The sequence below is a fragment of the Macaca mulatta genome, chromosome 19 (assembly GCF_049350105.2).
Source record: "Macaca mulatta isolate MMU2019108-1 chromosome 19, T2T-MMU8v2.0, whole genome shotgun sequence".
Taxonomy (NCBI): domain Eukaryota; kingdom Metazoa; phylum Chordata; class Mammalia; order Primates; family Cercopithecidae; genus Macaca; species Macaca mulatta.
Window position 1 is genome coordinate 13669296 of NC_133424.1, and position 18138 is coordinate 13687433.

General features: G+C 56.5%; 2 protein-coding genes across 8 annotated transcripts; both read right to left on the reverse strand.

The window, feature by feature from the left end:
* Positions 1 to 170: 170 nt before the first annotated feature.
* Positions 171 to 4025, reverse strand: LYL1 (LYL1 basic helix-loop-helix family member). Its single transcript, XM_077977903.1, has 4 exons — positions 3698 to 4025; positions 1967 to 2325; positions 1787 to 1878; positions 171 to 874 (listed from the first exon to the last, which is right to left on the reverse strand). The coding sequence occupies exons 2-4, from the start codon at positions 2299 to 2301 to the stop codon at positions 459 to 461; spliced, it is 843 nt and encodes a 280-aa protein (XP_077834029.1). The 5' UTR covers positions 2302 to 2325; positions 3698 to 4025; the 3' UTR covers positions 171 to 458.
* Positions 4026 to 6075: 2050 nt separating this feature from the next.
* On the reverse strand, positions 6076 to 18104 carry TRMT1 (tRNA methyltransferase 1). Of its 7 annotated transcripts, none has more exons than XM_015123062.3 (17): positions 18017 to 18104; positions 17511 to 17703; positions 17362 to 17417; positions 16990 to 17132; positions 16643 to 16830; positions 13453 to 13568; positions 13262 to 13374; positions 10348 to 10496; positions 10114 to 10200; positions 9968 to 10037; positions 9749 to 9883; positions 9581 to 9666; positions 8239 to 8347; positions 8062 to 8138; positions 6656 to 6775; positions 6436 to 6565; positions 6076 to 6250 (listed from the first exon to the last, which is right to left on the reverse strand). In XM_015123062.3, exons 2-17 carry the CDS (start codon positions 17654 to 17656, stop codon positions 6104 to 6106), a joined length of 1872 nt encoding a protein of 623 aa, XP_014978548.2. In that variant the 5' UTR covers positions 17657 to 17703; positions 18017 to 18104; the 3' UTR covers positions 6076 to 6103. The 7 variants fall into 7 exon arrangements, with proteins under 7 accessions (XP_014978548.2, XP_077833797.1, XP_002808218.3 ...); XM_077977671.1 differs by having other exon boundaries at positions 6076 to 6278; positions 6399 to 6565; XM_002808172.4 differs by having other exon boundaries at positions 17511 to 17795.
* Between the last annotated feature and the right edge of the window lie 34 nt (positions 18105 to 18138).

Below are 18138 nucleotides of genomic sequence, written 5' to 3' on the forward strand. Positions count from 1 at the left end.
ACTTGGATTCTGCGCCTCTCTCCAAGCGCCGCTGGCGCAGCAGACGCCGTCGACAAGCGTCTGTCCCTGGGTCTCCGGGAGGGGCCGACGGTGAGAAAAGCTAAGGCTCCCCAGCCCCTCCTGGCCTTCCCCCGCGACCCCAGCCCGGAAAAAATGAGGCACCACTTGGGTCCTGTGACTGCTCTGCCATGTTAGTTTGCCAACCGCGCCCCTGCGAAGGGGAACCAGGCAAGGCCACTTCCACAGGGCGGTGGGTGATTTTTTTTAAGAGTCTGCGGGTCCCTTGGGGGACGATGATCACCCTTCCGGACCCCCGAGACCTTGCCCCTGACGTCGTCACTGGTCCTTCTTCGGGGGTGTTCGCACCCGAACACGCGCAGCACGTCCACTGCCCTTTCCTCGACGGCCCTGGGCCGAGTCCCTGGTGCCCTCCGGCTCAGAAATGCTGGCGCGTGCGGTCACCGCACCTCTGGGCTCAAAGCGGTTTGCTCCATCTTTATTGGCCGGGCCGCCGCACCGGGGCTGCCGTCGGGGTCGGCCGGGGGCGCGGGCTGCGAGCGCGCTGCCACTTCGGCCCTGCGTCCGGATCCCCGGCGGGCGTCGTCGTCTGGGACCCGGTGCACCGGCCGTTTGCGGGGCCCGGGCGGGGTGGGGCCTGCGGCCAGAGCTGCCGCTTGGTCGCGCAGCAGCCGCACCAGGAAGCCAATGTACTTCATGGCTAGGCGGAGCACCTCGTTCTTGCTCAGCTTCCGGTCGGGCGGGTGCGTAGGCAGCAGCTTCCTCAGCTCGGCGAAGGCGCCGTTAACGTTCTGCTGCCGCCAGCGCTCCCGGCTGTTGGTGAACACGCGCCGGGCCACCTTCTGGGGCTGGTGCCCTGTGGACAAGGAAGGCCGGGTTGGCGCCATGGCCCAACGGGCGGCCTCTCCTGCCCTCCTCCTAGGCACGCAGCACCCTCCTGAGAACTTAAACCCAGGCCATGGGCTGGGACTTTCTCCACCCAAGGGGTCCACGGGTAGCTCTCCCCACCCCTCCCAGAAGCCACCCAGACGAATCATCACAGGCCCGGCCTGCGGACAATGGCCTGCTGTGTCTGTGACTATGGGCTCCTTTATGTCAATGACTGAGATTCCCTAAGGAAAGATTTCCTCGTGGTTGTTTACGAAGCTGTCCCTGGGGACCTCATTTAGAGTGTGCCCAAGTGTGGCTGGCTGGGTGTGCTCGTGGGTCTGAGAGGTCCTCTCATTATGACTGACTGTCCTGTGTCTCATAGGCTGTGTGAGACTCTTATGTCTCATGGCTGTGGTTATGTGTGATGTTGCCATGTGGCTGTTTCATGAGTGGCTGTGGTTGTGTGGCTGATTCTTGTGTGGCCATGGTCCTAAGTGGCTGTGGTCCTGTGGCTGTCTTGTGTGTGGTTGTGGTCCTGTGGCTGTCTCTTGCATGGCTGTGGTCTTGTGGCTGTCTTTTGCGTGGCTGCACATTCTAGTGGAGCTGTCATTTTGTGGCTCCCATACCTGGTATGGCATGCTCTGTTTTGCCATGACTGCGGCTACAAGGCCTGGCCTGTTGCGTGGCGGTGGTTGTGTGGGGCTGGCTATGGGACTGCGGTTGTGCACATGGGTAGAACCTGTGTGGGCTGTTCTCTGTGTGTGCTGGAAGCACCTCTCCCCCAAGGTGGGAGTAGAGGACAGACATGAGCCCCACACAGAGATGGCCCGGCCTTCCGTGCACCCACAAGTGCACACACAGGCATGCAAACCCACAAGGCACACAAACCCACACTCACCCTCAGCCAGGTCCAGCTCACAGTGGCTTGGTCTCCGCTTCAGCCGGCTGCTAGGGAAGACGCTAAAAGGTCCTGCTGGCCCAATGTAGACACTGTAAGGGGTCGTGGGTCACTAATGCCTTGTGGGCAAGGACCCTGGCCCCCAATCCCCACCCCACCCCACCCCAGCTCCCCACTGACCTGTTGAGGAAGGGGTGAGGGTGGTAGTGCAGGGCCAAAGTGGGTGGGGCAGTTCTCAGGGTGGAGAGTTGCAGCAGTGGGGGCCGCAGGGTGCCCAGCTCTGTGGTGGGCATGGCTGCCCCTGGGGGCCTGCTGTGGCCCAGGCTGATCACTGGTACACCAGGTGGCAGCCTGGGGGGCGAGGAGCCTCCTCGGTGGCCCACCTCCTCCACCTGCGGGGGCCCAGGTGAGGCAGGCTTAGGGGGTGGGGCAGGTGCTGGGCTGGGGGCACACACCATCTCTGCCTTCTCAGTCATGGTGGGGCCCACCTCTGCCTGTGCCTGAGGCGGGCACATGGACCCCGACGTGGGGGTACTCACCTGTGGGAAAGAAGGCAGCCAGTGGGAAGGAGGACTAGGTACCCCGCTCCCACCTTCTTAGCCCAAAAAACCCCTCAAATGGGAAGGGGGGGGAAAGGAGGAGGGGAGGGGTTTCAGTAGGCAAAGGCAGATGGCAGGGGCAGGCCCAGAAACTTCCAGGACATGGGAGGGGTCCTGCATTAGAGTAGGAGGCGCCCACCTAGGTGCTAGGCAGCGCACTGTCCCTGCGCTCTTTGTGACCCAGGAGGGGCGCTGTTGCCCCGCCTCTGAGCAAATATTCCTTCTGCCAGAATTCCCTCACCTCTGCAGCCTGGAGGGAACAAGACAGGGAGCCCCTAACTGATCCTGGGATCTCCAGATTCTACCCCAAGATTAACCTTGTTACCCTCAGATCTAAAGATCCGATCCAGAGACTCCTCATTGACTCATTGATGCCATGTGAGCTTGGAATCCCTCCAAGATGGACTCTGACCCTTCACAGATGCCCCCCACCCCCCACCCAGGCTGACCCTCTGCACCTCAGGAATGACCCTGTAGTTCTTCCCATTGCTGTCCCTCAAAGTGCTCTGTAATTGCTCTAGTGACCCCCATTCCTACTGCAAACGTCCCCCATAGCAACCCTGTGACCCCACTACTGACACTATGACCTCCAATGCTGACCCTAGACCCCCAAACACTGACCCCACTGCCCAGTCGAGTCATGTCCCAACCCTCCCTCTGGCTTGGAAGCCCCCACCCTCATCGGCATCCACACTTTTTAAAATTTGTTTATTTTTTAGATACAGGGTCTCCCTCTGTTGCCCAGGCTGGAGTGCAGTAGTGCAATCATAGCTCACTGCAGCCTCAAATTCCTGGGCTCAAGCCATTCTCCTGTCTCAGCCTCCTGAGTAGCTGAGAGTACAGGCATGTGCCACCATGCCCAGCTAAATTAAAAAAAAATTAATTTTTCAATAGAGACAGGTTCTCACTCTGTTGTCTAGGATGGTCTGGAACCCCTGGGCTCAAGTGATCCGCCTCAGTCTCCCAAAGTGCTGGGATTACAGGCATGCACCACCATGCCCCTCCATCATCCACACTTTTGCATACTGTTTTGACATCCCTGTTTGCTCTTGGTTCCAGAGTCCAGGATGTCCTAGCAAGGTGTGAGACTCTTGGCCCCTCTGCCCTGTCTTCCTCAGCTAGGCCCTGGGGAAGCAGGCCTGGCCCCTCACAAGTAGGTCCCTGCTGATGGATGGATGGATGGATGGATGGATGGATGGATGGATGGATGGATGAATGAATGAATGAATGAATGAATGAATGAACAAACAAAGGAATGCAGGCTGGGTCCCAGGCCTGGGATCCTCCACCTTTAGGCCGTTTCCCTTCTTACCCCAGCACTGTTCCTGCAGCCTGGTGAGTGCCCTGGCTCTGTCCGGTCAGGGTTGGCAGTCTGGGCCAGGGTGTGGTTTCCAGCGTCAGGCCAGGCTCTGCTGTCTCGCTCGGGTCCAGCCTCAATGCTCCAGGCCCCGGCGCTGGGCCGCGCCTCCTCGTGGGCCTTGGAAGGCCAGGATAGCCAAGGTCTCCGCTTAGGTCTCCTCCAGGGAAAGTGAGCGGCTCCCGGGCCGGCCTTCCCTCTCCCCGCCCCTGGCGGCCCGGTTTCCTCCCTCTCACCCCTGGCGGCGCAGCGACCGGAGGATGCTGGCCCAGGGCAGATAAGGGCCGGGCTGCCTGGCCGCGCCTGATAAGGAGCCGGGCTGACCCCGGAGGAAACCAGCGGGCGGGGACCTAGCAGCGCGGGCCTCCCGGCCCCGCCCCCAGCCGGCGCTGGCAGGACTCGGTCCGCCACCCCTCAGGGCTTCGCCTTCCGCTCCCCCAGGCACTGGAGGGACCCCGGGCCTCTGGGGACCCGGGCCCGAGGGCAGCCGGGGAGGAAGGTGCCTGGATGCACACCGGGGGTAAACTGAGGCAGGGAAGCTGCCTCCTCTTATGTCCTCTGAGTCTGCCCTTTGGCTTTGAACACTCCCTGCCCGAATGTCTATGCTGATGGGGGTGAGGGAGAGCCCTTTCCGGCCCGTTGGGGCCGCGTGACCCAGGGCCCCCACCTTCTCCTCTCTTCACCCAGCCTGGTTCCTCTTTTTACAGAGGCCCTTCCCGCCTCTCCACCACCCCTACCCGGGAGTGGGGCACCCAAAGGGAAACAGTTCTAACAGTCTGGCCTTGGGTGTCCAGCCTGGGCAGGTGTCCCAAGCCCTCAGCACAGTATCCACACATTTCCAAGCCCAGGAGGGTGAGAGGAAGTGCCATGGCTGTCGGGGGTGGGGTGGGAAGTTGGATTTCCTAGGGTGTCGAGGCTGGTGTGACCTTCCAGTAGATGCCCAACAGGTCCCCACAGTTCTAGGCCTCTTGGCTACAGCATCACATAACTCCAACTTGGTGGTCCGTGGCCTTCACCCCACAGCACCCGAACCCTTCATGGGGGGCAGGTATCCTGGCTTGGTGGTAAACCTCAAGATCCCACTGGAGCTTCCCACAGGGAGAGGCTCTGGGCACAGCCAGGCCGCAGCAGCTACAGGACTGCCGCCCACTTCTGATACTCATGCTTTGGCCCATGTGTGTGGGCAACTGCAAGAGCCCCCAGGCAGGCACCCAGCACCAGGACTACTACCACCCCCCCAGGAATGGGGCGGAGCACAGGACCTCACGATCAACACCTCCATTGCTTTCCTCCAAAGCAGCAGGAACTAAAGTTTTATGCAATAAAGGCCAGGCGTGGTGGCTCATGCCTGTCATCCCAGCACTTTGGGAGGCTGAGACTGGCGGATTGCTTGGGCTCATGAGTTTGAGACCAGCCTGGAAAACATGGCGAAACCCCATCTCTACAAGAAATACAAAAATTAGCTGGTTGTGGTGGTGTGTGCCTGTAGTCCCTGCTACTCTGGAGGCTGAGGTGGGAGCATGGCCTGAGCCTGGGAGGTGGAGGTTGCAGTGAGCCAATATTGCACCACTGCACTCCAGCCTGGGCCATCCATACATCTAGACCTTGCCTCAAAAAAAAAAAAAAAAAAAAAAAAAGTTTAAGCACTGAAACTAACTCTGATATTCCTACAAAGAGGGTCCTAAGATTAGCCTCATTACATATGGGGATGAAGGGCACAGGAGCCAGAGAGGGGATCCTGCCCCAGAACTCTTCCTTAACGTTACTAAAGCCCGCTCTGGAGGGCAGGGAGGGGTATAGCTCCCCCTCACTAGGTGTCTGGGCAGCAGCCTGCGAGGTCCCTCTTTGTGTGCACGCCCCCTCGGGCCTCAGGGCAGGAAGCACCTGGTCTGGAGCGGATGCACAGGGCGCCTGGTTCCGGTCCAGCTTCCGCCACTGCGGCCCCTGGAGAGCTGGGCCAAAGAAACCAGGCGGCGAGGAGGCAGCAGCGCGAGGACACGTGGGGGTTACCGGGCAGGAGCGCCCCCCTATGCGCAAGCCCGCGGCCTGGAGCGCGCTGAAGGTGGGAGGGGGAAGAGGGACAGAACCCCCCGCGGGAGCCAGCGCACAGCTGCCGCACCGTGGCCACTTCGGGAACCGCAGGCTCCGACTCTGGGGTGGCTCAGTGACCTTCGCTGCAGAGGGGCCGACCACTGTGCAGATGATCAGCTCCTACCTCCCATACAGGCTCAACACTGCAGTCAGGCAGGGGCGAACGACCCCCAGAGGAAGACAGGAACAGATCCCAGTCATGCAGCTGTATGGACCAATACACAAATCACAGGCAATCGGGAGAAGGTGACGTGACATCTCTTTATTGGTTCAGTCTATGCCTGGCCTAGCGGCATCCCCAGGTCCACGGGGGCTCTGGTTGGAGGTCTCTGGACAGTCAGGGACAGCATCAGCAGAAACCCTGGGTGTCGGGGGGCTGTGGGAGTAGCAGCACTGGTCCCCGCGTTGACAGGTGCCCTGGTGGGAAGATGGTGGGTGTAAACCCCTGCCCCGAGCTCAGCAGCCCCTGATGGGTTCCTTTCCTGGAATGGGAAGCCCACTCCCAAGCACTTGCCTGGCTCCAGCTCCCCCAGTTCTCTCCCTGTTGCCCAAAGGGGAGACTCACATGTCCTGTCGTGGGAGAAAGGGAGGAGGGACCTTACCTCCTTAAACCTCTTGCAAGGAAATGTCTTGAGCCGGGCAGCCCGCTGGGCCGCATCTTCCGGCGGCTCCTTCCGCTTGTTCTGAAGCAGCCTGCGTGTCTCCTCCATAGCTTCGTCGGCCGCCTTGCCCCTGTGCGAGGGGAGGAGTAGGTGGGACCTCATCTGCCCTTTACCTCTGCTTTCCCTGGCTGAGCCCCACCCCAACTCTACCACCACTCACCCTGGCCGGGCACGAGGCCGGGGACCCCAGTTGGCCTCCGGGTTGGCCTGGAAGCGCTTGAGTCCTCGCTGGCGGGAGCTGGGGTTGGCATCTTCCCGGATGGTGAAGTTGGCCTGCAGCCTAGGGAAGCAGGGGTGGGGCGTCGGGGCTGGGGGCAGCTGCCACACGAGTGTGTCCCGACTCCCCATAGGGCCTGTCCGCCTCCACCACACAGCACGAGGTGTCTGCTCATGTCAGGATTCTCTCATTCATCTAATAAACATTTTTGGTTTTTTTTAAAGAGATAGGGTCTCCGCCAGGCACAGTGGCTCATGCCTGTAATCCCAGCACTTTGGGAGGCCAAGGCGGGTGGATCACCTGAGGTAAGGAGTTGGAAACCAGCCTGGCCAACATGGTGAAACCCCGTCTCCACCAAAAATACAAAAATTAGCTGGGCGTGGTGCTGGGTGCCTGTGATACCAGCGACTTGGGATGCTGAGGCAGGAGAATCACTTGAACCTGGGAGGCGGAGGTTGCAGTGAGCTGAAATCATTATCACTGCACTCCAGCCTGGGCAAGAGAGTGAGCCTCCGTCTAAAAAATAATAATGAAATAAAGATATCCGGTCTCACTCTGCTGCCCAGGCTGTAGTGCAGTGGTGTGATCGCCATCAAAGCTGCAGTCTGGAACTCCTGGGCGCAAGCAATCCTCCTGCTTCCTCCTCAAGCTCCTGAGTAGCTGGGACGGCAGGCAGGTACCACCATGCCCAGCTAATTTTTTGTTTTTTTGTAGAGATGGAGTCTTACTGTGTTGCCCAGGCTGATTTCAAATTCCTGGGCTCAAGCGATCTTCCCGCCTTGGCCCCCAAAGCACTGGGATTACAGGAATGAGCCACCACGCCTGGCCCTAATAAACATTTTTATTTAACGACTGTGTGCCTGCATTGTTCTCAGTGCTGGGAATAGACAGTGAACAAAATGGACAAAAAGCTACCCCTGGTATGCTGATAATGCTAATTTTCTTTTCCCTTTTTTTTTTTTTTTTGAGACGGAGAATGCAGTGGTGCAATCTCGGCTCACTACCTCAGGTTCAAGCGATTCACCTGCCTCAGCCTCCCGAGTAGCTGGGACTATAGGCATGTGCCACCATGCCTAATTTTTTTTTTTTTTGTATTTTTAGTAGAGATGGGGTTTCACCATGTTGGCCAGGCTGGTCTTGAACTCCTGACCTCAGGTGCCTCAGCCTCCCAAAGTCATGGGATTACAGGCGTGAGCCACCTACCCAGCCCCAGTCAGCAGATTTTGAATCTCACTTGAAGAATGGGCACGAGTCAACACAGATGGGGCAGCATGTGTGTTGTCTGCACACACGTGTGCTTCCCATGCCTATGGGCAGCCCTGGCCCCTCCCGCATGTGCTTGCCCCTACCTGGGTTCCACACTGAGAATGCGGAACGCTGGGCTGGTCTCTGATAGTCGTTCCCGTTTCACCGGACATTCCTTCTCCTGGGGGCAGAGGTCAGAGGTTAGGGAGTACTAGGCCCAAGGGACCTCCAGGTGACCACCACCTGCCCTCCCACCTGCATGAGGTCAGCCCTGCCCTCACCCAGCAACGCATGATGTCCCAGAGGGCGGAGGCAGGGGCATCTGTCTTCACAGCGTTCTTACAGGCGTGGGAGAGCGAGACCCGGAAGTCAGCGTGGAGGAGGGCCGACCTGGGGGACAGCAGGGATCGTGAGGGAGAGGCCGGACCCCTTGACCCCAAAGCCTGAGCTGACCAGTGTGGGTCAGACTACCTTCGGCAAGGGCTCATGGCTACAGAATTCATTTCTTTTCTTTCTTTTTCCTTTTTGAGATGGAGTCTTGCTCTGTCGCTCAGGCTGGAGTGCGATGGCGCAATCTTGGCTCACTGCAGCCTCCGCCTCCTGGGTTTAAGTGATTCTCCTGCCTCAGCCTCCCGAGTAGCTGGGACTATAGGCACGTGCCACCACGCCCAGCTAATTTTTGTGTTTTTAGTATAGACAAGGTTTCACCATGTTGGCCAGGATGGTCTTGATCTCTTGACCTTGTGATCCGCCTGCCTCGGCCTCCCAAAGTGCTGGGATTACAGGCGTGAGCCACCACGTCCGGCCTTCTTTTTCTTTACTTTTTTGTTTTTTTTTGGAGGTGGAGTCTCACTCTGTCGCTCAGGCTGGAGTGCAATGGCGCAATCTTGGCTCACTGCAGCCTCTGCCTCTCAGGTTCAAGCGATTCTCCTGCCTCAGTCTCCTGAGTAGCTGAGATTACAGAGGTGGGTCACAACATCCGGCTAATATTTTTGTATTTTTAGTAGAGACGGGGTCTCGCCATATTGGCCAGGCTGGTCTCAAACTCCTGGCCTCAAGTGATTCGCCCGCCTCAGCCTCCCAAAGTGCTGGGATTATAGGCCTGAGCCAATAAGCCTAGCCTAATTTTTTTTTTTTAAGAGACAGGTTCTCACCCAGGCTGGAGTGCCATGATCACAGCTCACTTTAGCATCAAACTCCTAGCCCAAATGATCCTCCTGCCTCAGCCTCCTGAGTAGTTAGGACTACAGGCATGTACCACCATGCCAGACTAATATATATGTATATGTGTGTGCGTGTGTGTGTATGTGTATATATACATATATATGTGTATATATGCATACGTATGTATATGTGTGTGCGCGTGTGTATGTGTATATATATTTATTTATTTAATTTATTTTTTAGAGATAGGGTCTTATTATGTTGCTCAGGTTGGTCTTGAACACCTGGCTTCAAGTGATCTTCCTGCCTCAGCCTCCCAGGGTACTGGGGTTAGAGGCAAGAGACACTGCACAGGGTTCTCCCCACCCCCTCACAAGTTCTATGCATGAGAATCCCTGGACTTGCCCCAGGCCACCCTGTGGTCAGGGACAGGCTCCTCCCAGCCCCAGGGGCTCTTACCGCAACTGCAGGAGGCTGGGCGTGTTGCAATGAATGGTGCTGCTCAGCTGGTCCAGGGTGTAGTACAGAGGCACGTCCGGGAGCTCCTGAGATGAGGGACAGGATGGGCATGAGTGGAGATGGGTGGGCATAGGTGGAGCCCCTCCCCCATCACAGCCCAGCCCTCACCTCAGTGATGACGCTCAGAACCCCTCGGATCCGCTCCGAGGTGTGGAAGCGGCCGGGGTTAGCACTCACAGCCTCCAGGACACGGCCCACAAAATCCAGGTCATGGATGGGCTCTGCCCACACGGGGCCACCAAGCTGGGGGAGCACCGGGGACAGGTGAGCAGGGACCATGACCTCCGAGACCCTCTCGCTCCTCTGCCTCCCCTGGCCTCGCCCTACCTGGTGTCGCTGCCCACAGTGCTCACACTCAGGGGTCACGGGGGGACCACAGGCTGCAGAGAACTTGACCCTAAACAGAGAGGGGCGGTTGGTAGGGAGGGAGGAAAACCCTGGGGCTCCCCTTCTCCTCCTTCCTCCCTGCTCACCGGCTGCCGGGAACTCCTGACGCTTTGCCGAGGCGCTGAAGGTGGTAGGCCCCGCAGCCCACACACTGGAACACCAGCGCCTGCTTGCTGTGGGGGGTATCAGTGGCCACGAGTTCCCAGCGTGACCACCACACCCCAATCCTCCCTTAGACTGGCTCTGCCCAGATCCCCCAGGGCAAGTTCCCGTCTCCTCTCTCAATCCGCGACCCCCCCGCCCCTGGCCCCGGGGCTGACCTGGCTGAGGCCTTGACCTTGGCCTGGCCGGTGAAGACACGGACAAAAACACGCACGTAGAAGTCAGCGCTGATGCTGAGCAGCGGCACCACGAAGCGCTGGTAGCAGTTGGCGCGGAGGTCCAGGCTGTGCAGGACGATTCTCAGGGCCTGGGGGCGGGGGGTGGGTGTCAGCCTCCCCTCCACTATCCACCCACCCCACTAGGAGCCCTATATGGTACTCACAAATACAGGCTCAGGGCCAGCTCACTGGTCTCCAAGCCCACCCCCGAGAGTGCTGGCTGTGGGACCCGCAACAGGTAAGTATCCCCTCTCTGTGCCTCAGTTTCCTCATCTGCAAAATCACAACAGTCCCTCTCTGTGGCACTGCTGGGGACACTAAATGAGTGAGGAAAGCATAGACCCAGCCTATTCTGATTAGCATAATTGCTGTGCCCTGTAGCATTACCGAGGACCCACGTTCCCGCCCCCAAGGGATCTGTGGGCATGAAGCAGGGATACTGGGTGCTGTAGAACTGCCAGGGCCTGGGCCGGCGCGGTGGCTCACGCCTGTAATCCCAGCACTTTGGGAGGCTGAGGCAGGTGGATCACCTGAGGTCAGGAGTTTGAGACCAGCCTGGCCAACATGACGAAACCCCCATCTCTACTAAAAATACAAAAAATTAGCCGGGTGTGGTGGCGGGCGCCTGCTACTCGGGAGGCTGAGAGGCAGGAGAATCACTTGAACCTGGGAGGCGAAGGTTGCAGTGAGCTGAGATCTCACCACCGCGCTCCAGCCTGGGCAACAAGAGTGAAACTCCATCTCAAAAAAGAGAAAAGAAAACAGCCAGGGCCTTTCTGCTAGTGTGAGACTCTTGATAGGGGAAAGGAGATGGCATTTCCCAGGCTGACTTGATGACAGGACCCTTTAGGAACAAGGATGAGAGCCCTCTGTGGCCCAGGCTGGAGTGCAGTGGCACTATCAAAGCTCACGATAACTTTGAACTCCTAGGCTCAAGTGATCCTCCTGCCTCAGTCTCCAGAGTAGCTGGGACCACAGGCATCCATCACCACACCTAGGTAATTTTTAGGGTTTTTTTTGTAGAGATGGGGTCCTCACTATGTTGCCCAGGCTCCTAACCTCAAGTGATCCTCCTGCCTTGGCCTCCCAAAGTGCTAGGATTACAGGCATGAGCTGCTGCACGTGGACACTCAGTCTTCTTGAATCCTGATCAGACACTCAGCAGGGTCAGATCTTTTTTTTTTTTCCCCTTTTTAGAGACGGACGGAGTTTTGCTCTTGTTGCCCAGGATGGAGTGCAATGGTGCAAACTCCTCGGCTCACTGCAACCTCCGCCTCCCAGGTTCAAGCGATTCTCCTGCCTCAGCCTCCCAAGTAGCTGGGATTACAGGGTCCTGCCACTACGCCCAGCTACTTTTTTTGTTCTTTTGTATTTTTAGTAGAGACGGTATTTCACCATATTGGCCAGGCTGGTCTTGAACAGCTGACCTTAGGTGATCCGCCCTCCTCGGCCTCCCAGAGTGCTGGGATTACAGGCGTGAGCCACCGCGCCTAGCCTATTTCTTTTTTCTTTTTCTTTCTTTTTTTTTTTTTTTTTTTTTGAGACGTAGTCTCGCTCTGTCACCCAGGCTGGAGTGCAGCAGTGGCATAGTTTCGGCTCACTGCAAGCTCCGCCTCCCGGGTTCACGCCATTCTCCTGCCCCAGCCTCCGGAGTAGCTGGGGACTACAGGCGCCCGGCACCACGCCCAGCTAATTTTTTGTATTTTTAGCAGAGACTGGGTTTCACTGTGTTAGCCAGGATGGTCTCCATATCCTGACCTCGTGATCCGCCCGCCTCAGCATTCCAAAGTGCTGGGATTACAAGTGTGAGCCACCGCTCGTGGCCCTTTTTTCTTTTTTTGAGACAGAGTCTCGCTCTGTCGCCCAGGCTGGAGTGCAGTGGCCTGATCTCGGCTCACTGCAAGCTCCGCGGCTCACTGCAAGCTCCGCCTCCCGGGTTCACGCCATTCTCCTGCCTCCGCCTCCGGAACAGCTGGGACTACAGGTGCCCGCTACAACACCCGGCTAATTTTTTGTATGTTTGGTGGATACGGGGTTTCACCGTGTTAGCCAGGATCGTCTGGATCACCTGGCCTCGTGATCTGCCCACCTCAACTTTCCAAAGTGCTGGGATTATAGGTGTGAGCCACTGCGCCCGGCCTATTTTTTTTTCTTTTCTGAGATGGGGTCTCCCTCTGTTGCCCAGGCTGGAGTGCAGTGGAGTGATCTTGGCTTACTGCAACCTCCCTCTCCTGGGTTCAAGTGATTCTCCTGCCTCAGCCTCCTGAGTAGCTGGGATTACAGGTGCCTGCCACCACACCGGGCTAATTTTTGTATTTTTAGTAGAGACAGGGTTTTACCATGTTGGCCAGCTGATCTCAAACTCCTGATCTCAAGTGATCCACCTGCCTCAGCCTCCCAAACTGCTGGGATTACAGGCATGAGCCACTGAGCCCGGCCTTCAGAATATCATTGTGCCCATTTTACAGATGCGAAAAAACTGAGGACCAGAAAGGTGAAGTCACTTGCCCAGAGCCACCATCAAAGCTAGGATTTAAACTCAGTCCTGGAAAAACCACCTTTAAAAAAAATATTTATTTTGAAAAGTTGTTTTAATACAGAAAACTAAAACAATGTGGCCATGCACTCTTATCCTGGCCAAAGCCACTGTCCCCAAATGACCACGATTATCAGCCCATGCTCTTAGGAACTACGTGGGTTGAAGACACGCCTGTCGTTAATAGCCTGGGATGCATCTGGCCATCTGCGTGGAGGAAGCTGAGCAGGTCTGAGGAGGGGGAAAGTGTATTGGGAAGGGACTCAGACAACCACCTGTCCCCCGGTCTCCCTGGCTGGCTGGCAGAGGGCCCCTCACCATCTCGTGGCAGGCCCGGCTCTTGAGGGCCATGGCCCCGTACTTGCTGTAGCATGTCTCCCCGCTGTTTCCTGCCAACACCGCCATGTCCGTGCAGGTCACACACAGCAACCCTGTAGAGAGGGGCTGGGCAGTGAGAACCCTCCAACACCCTAGGCCCTGCTCCTACCCCAGTGCCATCCCAGCCTCACCTCCTTCACTCACAGCCTGCACAGCTGCATCCAGGAAGGGAGCTGGGCTGCCATAGGGGTCCAGATCAATGACGTCGAACCTCTCCGACACCCTCTGGTGCTGGTACATCAGCATCCTGGGTGCAAAGAGGGCCAGGTCCTCAGCCTCCCGCACCAGGTACTTTCTCTGTCCCCTACACATATTAACTCCTACAGCGCGGTGGTTTGGATCTGAACTCTGGGGGCAGATTCCCAAGTTCACGTCCTGGCTTATTTATTTATTTATTTTATTGTATATATTTTTGAGTCGGAGTCTTGCTCTGTCGGCCAGCTGGAGCGCAGTGTCGTGATCTCGGCTCCCTCCAACCTCCGCCTCCCCAGTTCAAGCAATTCTTGTATCTCAGCCTCCCGAGTAGCTGGGACTACAAGCATGTGCCACCATGCCCGGCTAATTTTTCTATTTTTAGTAGAGACGGGGTTTCAACATGTTGGCCAGGCTGGTCTCAAACTCCTGACCTCATGTGATCCATCCGCCTCAGCCTCCCGAAGTGCTGAGATTACAAGTGTAAGCCACTGCACCTGGCCTTGGTCATTTATTAAACTGCACAATTTTCCTACTTAAGAAAAGCACCGGCCGGGCGCGGTGGCTCAAGCCTGTAATCCCAGCACTTTGGGAGGCCGAGACGGGCGGATCATGAGGTCAGGAGATCGAGACCATCCTGGATAACCCAGTGAAACCCCGTCTCTACTAAAAAATACAAAAAAAAATTAGCCAGGCGAGGTGGCGGGCGCCTGTAGTCCCAGCTACGCGGGAGGCTGAGGCAGGAGAATGGCGTGAACCCGGGAGGCGGAGCTTGCAGTGAGCTGAGATCCGGCCACTGTACTCCAGCCTGGGCGACAGAGCCAGACTCCGTCTCAAAAAAAAAAAAAAAAAAAAAAAAAAAAAAAAAGAAAAGCACCATGTGGACCTCAGCCCACACATCTGAAACAACAACAATACTGATATAAGACGTATCTGCCTGACACCATTTCAAGCAGTTTATAGACGTATTAACACATTTTTTTTTCTTTCTTTCTTTGGAGACAGAGTCTCCCTCTGTCACCCAGGCTGGAGCGCAGTGGCGGGATCTTAGCTCACTTCAACTTCCACCTCCTGGGTTCAAGTGATTCTCCTACCTCAGCCTCTCAAGTAGCTGGGATTACAGGCACGTGCCACCATGCCTGGCTAATTTTTATATGTTTAGTAGAAACAGGGTTTTACCATGTTGGCCAGGCTGGTCTGGAACTCCCGACCTCAAGTGATCCACCCGCCTCGGCCTTCCAAATTGCTGAGATTACAGGGGTGAGCCACTGCGTCTGACCTCATTTTAAAATTTTTGTAGAGACAGGGGTTTCACTGTGTTGCCTAGGCTGATCTTGAAATCCTGACCTCAGGCGATCCTCCTGCCTTGGCCTCTCAAAATGCTCGATTACAGGCATGAGTCACCATGCCCAGCTAATTAATTTTCATTGTCTGTGATTACTATTTGGATTCTAGTAGGGTCAGAAAAGTAAAAACTTTTTTCTCTGGAAAAGGTCAGATGGCATTTTAGGCTTTGTGAGTCATATATGGTACCTACTGCATATTCTTCTTTTTGAAACTTTTTTTTTTTTTTTTTTGAGACGGAGTCTCGCTCTGTTGCCCAGGCTGGAGTGCAGTGGCGCGATCTCGGCTCACTGCAAGCTCCGCCTCCCAGGTTCATGCCATTCTCCTGCCTCCGCCTCCGGAACAGCTGGGACTACAGGTGCCCGCTACCATGCCCGGCTAATTTTTTGTATGTTTAGTGGATACGGGGTTTCACCGTGTTAGCCAGGATCGTCTGGCCTCATGATCCGCCCACCTCAACTTCCCAAAGTGCTGGGATTATAGGTGTGAGCCACTGCGCCTGGCCTATTTTTTTTTCTTTTCTGAGATGGGGTCTCCCTCTGTTGCCCAGGCTGGAGTGCAGTGGAGTGATCTTGGCTCACTGCAACCTCCCTCTCCTGGGTTCAAGTGATTCTCCTGCCTCAGCCTCCTGAGTAGCTGGGACTACAGGTGCCCGCCACCACGCCCGGCTAATTTTTTTGTATTTTTTAGTAGAGACGGGGTTTCACCGTGTTAGCCAGGATGGTCTCAATCTCCTGACCTCATGATCCCCGCCCGTCTCGGCCTCCCAAAGTGCTGGGACTACAGGCTTGAGCCACCGCGCCCGGCCTTTTAAGCTTTAAAAATGTAAAAAACATTCTTGGCTCGTGGGCCATTAATAAACCAGGCTAGGCCAGGCGCAGTGGCTCACGTCTGTAATACCAGCACTTTGGAAGGCCGAGGCGGGCAGATTACTTGAGGTCAGGAGTTCGAGACCAGCCTGGCCAACATGGTGAAACCCCATCTCTACTATAAATACAAAAATTAGCCTGGTGTGGTGGCAGATGCCTATAGTTCCAGCTACTTGGGAGGCTGAGGCAGGAGAATCACTTGAACCTGGGAGGCGGAGGTTGTGGTGAGCCAAAATCACGCCAGTGCACTCCAGCCTGGGCAACAGAAGGAGACTCCATCTCAAAAAATAAATAAATAAAAATAAATAAAAATTAGCCAGGCGTGGTGGCACGTGCCTGTAATCCCAGCTACTCGGGAGGCTGAGGCAGGGGAATCGCTTGAACCCGGGAGGCAGAAGTTGCAGTGAGCTGAGATCATGCCACTGCACTCCAGCCTGGGCAACAAGGGTGAGACTACATCTCAAAAAACAAACAAGCAAACAAACAAAAAAAACAGGCTGTGAGCCCCATAGGCTATTGTTTGCCAACTCTTGCGAAGGTCACCTTGCGAAGGTCACCAATTTTGCCTGTTTTGTTTCCTGATGCATTTCCAGCTCTGAAAACGGTGCCTGGCACATAGCAGACACTGCATATACTATGGCTCATTTGAATGAATAAAAGGAGTATAAGAAGTTAAAACAGAGACCAGAATGCTACTTATTTCTGGCACAGAGTATGGATCGTACAATAATTATCTATTACTTACTCATCACAGCAACCCCTGTAAAACTAGTTTTCTCAGTTGACAGACAAGGAAACTGGGGCTCAAAGAGGCTAAGTCACTCACTCAAGGTCATAGAGTGAGAATAGGAGAGAGCCAGAATTTTGATCCCAGGCAGCCTTGTCCCATAGCTAGGCTGTGATGCCCAGAACCTACCGGGCATCTGCTTGGCTGGGCTGTACCAGGTGTGCCACGTCATTGAGCTGGACATTCCGGCGTATGAGATCCACAGCCCGGGCAGAGGTATCGTTTGCAACCACAGATCTGAGCCCAGGCACCTCTAGGGCAAATCGAATGGAACGTAGGCCTGAAGCTGCCAGGCCTTCCAGCACATGCAGGCCTTCCTGTTGGAGTGAGCAGAAAACCTCCCTCACACCTCCATCTCCATCCTCTTCTGGGCCCCAAGGAGCCCCCACCACCCACCTCCTATAGCTCTCCCCCTCCAGGAGCCCTCTGTCTCCCGCTAAATTCCAGGACTGCCAGCTGCTATGCTCAGGCCCCACCTCACAGATTTCCCCCACGGCCGCTGTGCGAGGTTGGTCTCCTGAGGCCAGGTCTTCATTCTCTTTCAGTTCAACCTTTTCCTCCTCTTGCTCTGACAAGTCCACGACCACCTTTTGCGTGTCCTTCTCTCCTGGCACCTTGACTGCAGCCACCCAGAGGCACAAGTCAGAGAGTAACGAAGTCCTCTCTGAGAAACCTCCCCTTAATCTCCAAAATATCTTCCCTGAAATCCCTGGGGAAAGGCTGAAGGAGCAGAACCCAGGGCCTGCTATGTGGCTGAAGCCTCTCTGGATTTGGGCGGCAGAAGGGCCCAGGCAGGGAGATAAGACTTGTGTGACCCCCGCCCGCCAGAAGCCTGGACCTCCACTCACTCTGGATTCCTTTGGCCCCAAGCTGAATGCGAGCAAACTCGGTGATCACAGCACATCTGGTGGGAGACAGAGGACTAGCTCATACCCCGCCCCCGCCATCCACACTGACCCACTAGCCGATGCCAGGCTGACCTCTGACCCCTGCTCACGTCAGGTCCCGATTGAATTCCTGCACCGGGTTATAAAAGACCTCGTTGGCGCTGGGAAAGGCGATTTTGGCAGCCCCCTCGGTGATTGTCGTCTCCTGGACTTCACGTGGGCATTCTTCTCCGCAGGGCCCGGTGCCGTTCTCCATCGCTGCTGGATTCGGCAGCCCTGGGGACTGCCCCTCGAAAAACCGGGCTGTACAGAGCACACGGGTGGGGCGGAGAGTGAGGCTTAGCCACAGAACGATCCTTGCATGAGACATCCGCTGGTGCCTCTGTCCGCCAAGCCTGGTTCGGGGGGCGGGGAAAGGCACAGAGAGGGTCAGAGAGCCGCATTCTGGGCCCGGGGGTGTCCTACATATCTATGAAGTAGAAACTAGGAAGACCTGCGGCCTCGGTAAGCTGATAACCCCTCGTTTTGGGGATGACTGGTTCCTGCGGAGCCGATGCCCTCGTGCAGGCCCGCCCTGAGTCTGAATCCCTTCCCGCACTGCCCAGCCCCTCCTCACCTGGTCTCGTAGCCACAGAAAACCGAATTAGTCAAGGTGCACGTTTCCCAAATTAGGACCTGGGCGCCGCCATGTTGGCACGGTGGGTGGGGGAAATCACATGATAGTGGTTGGCCAATCAA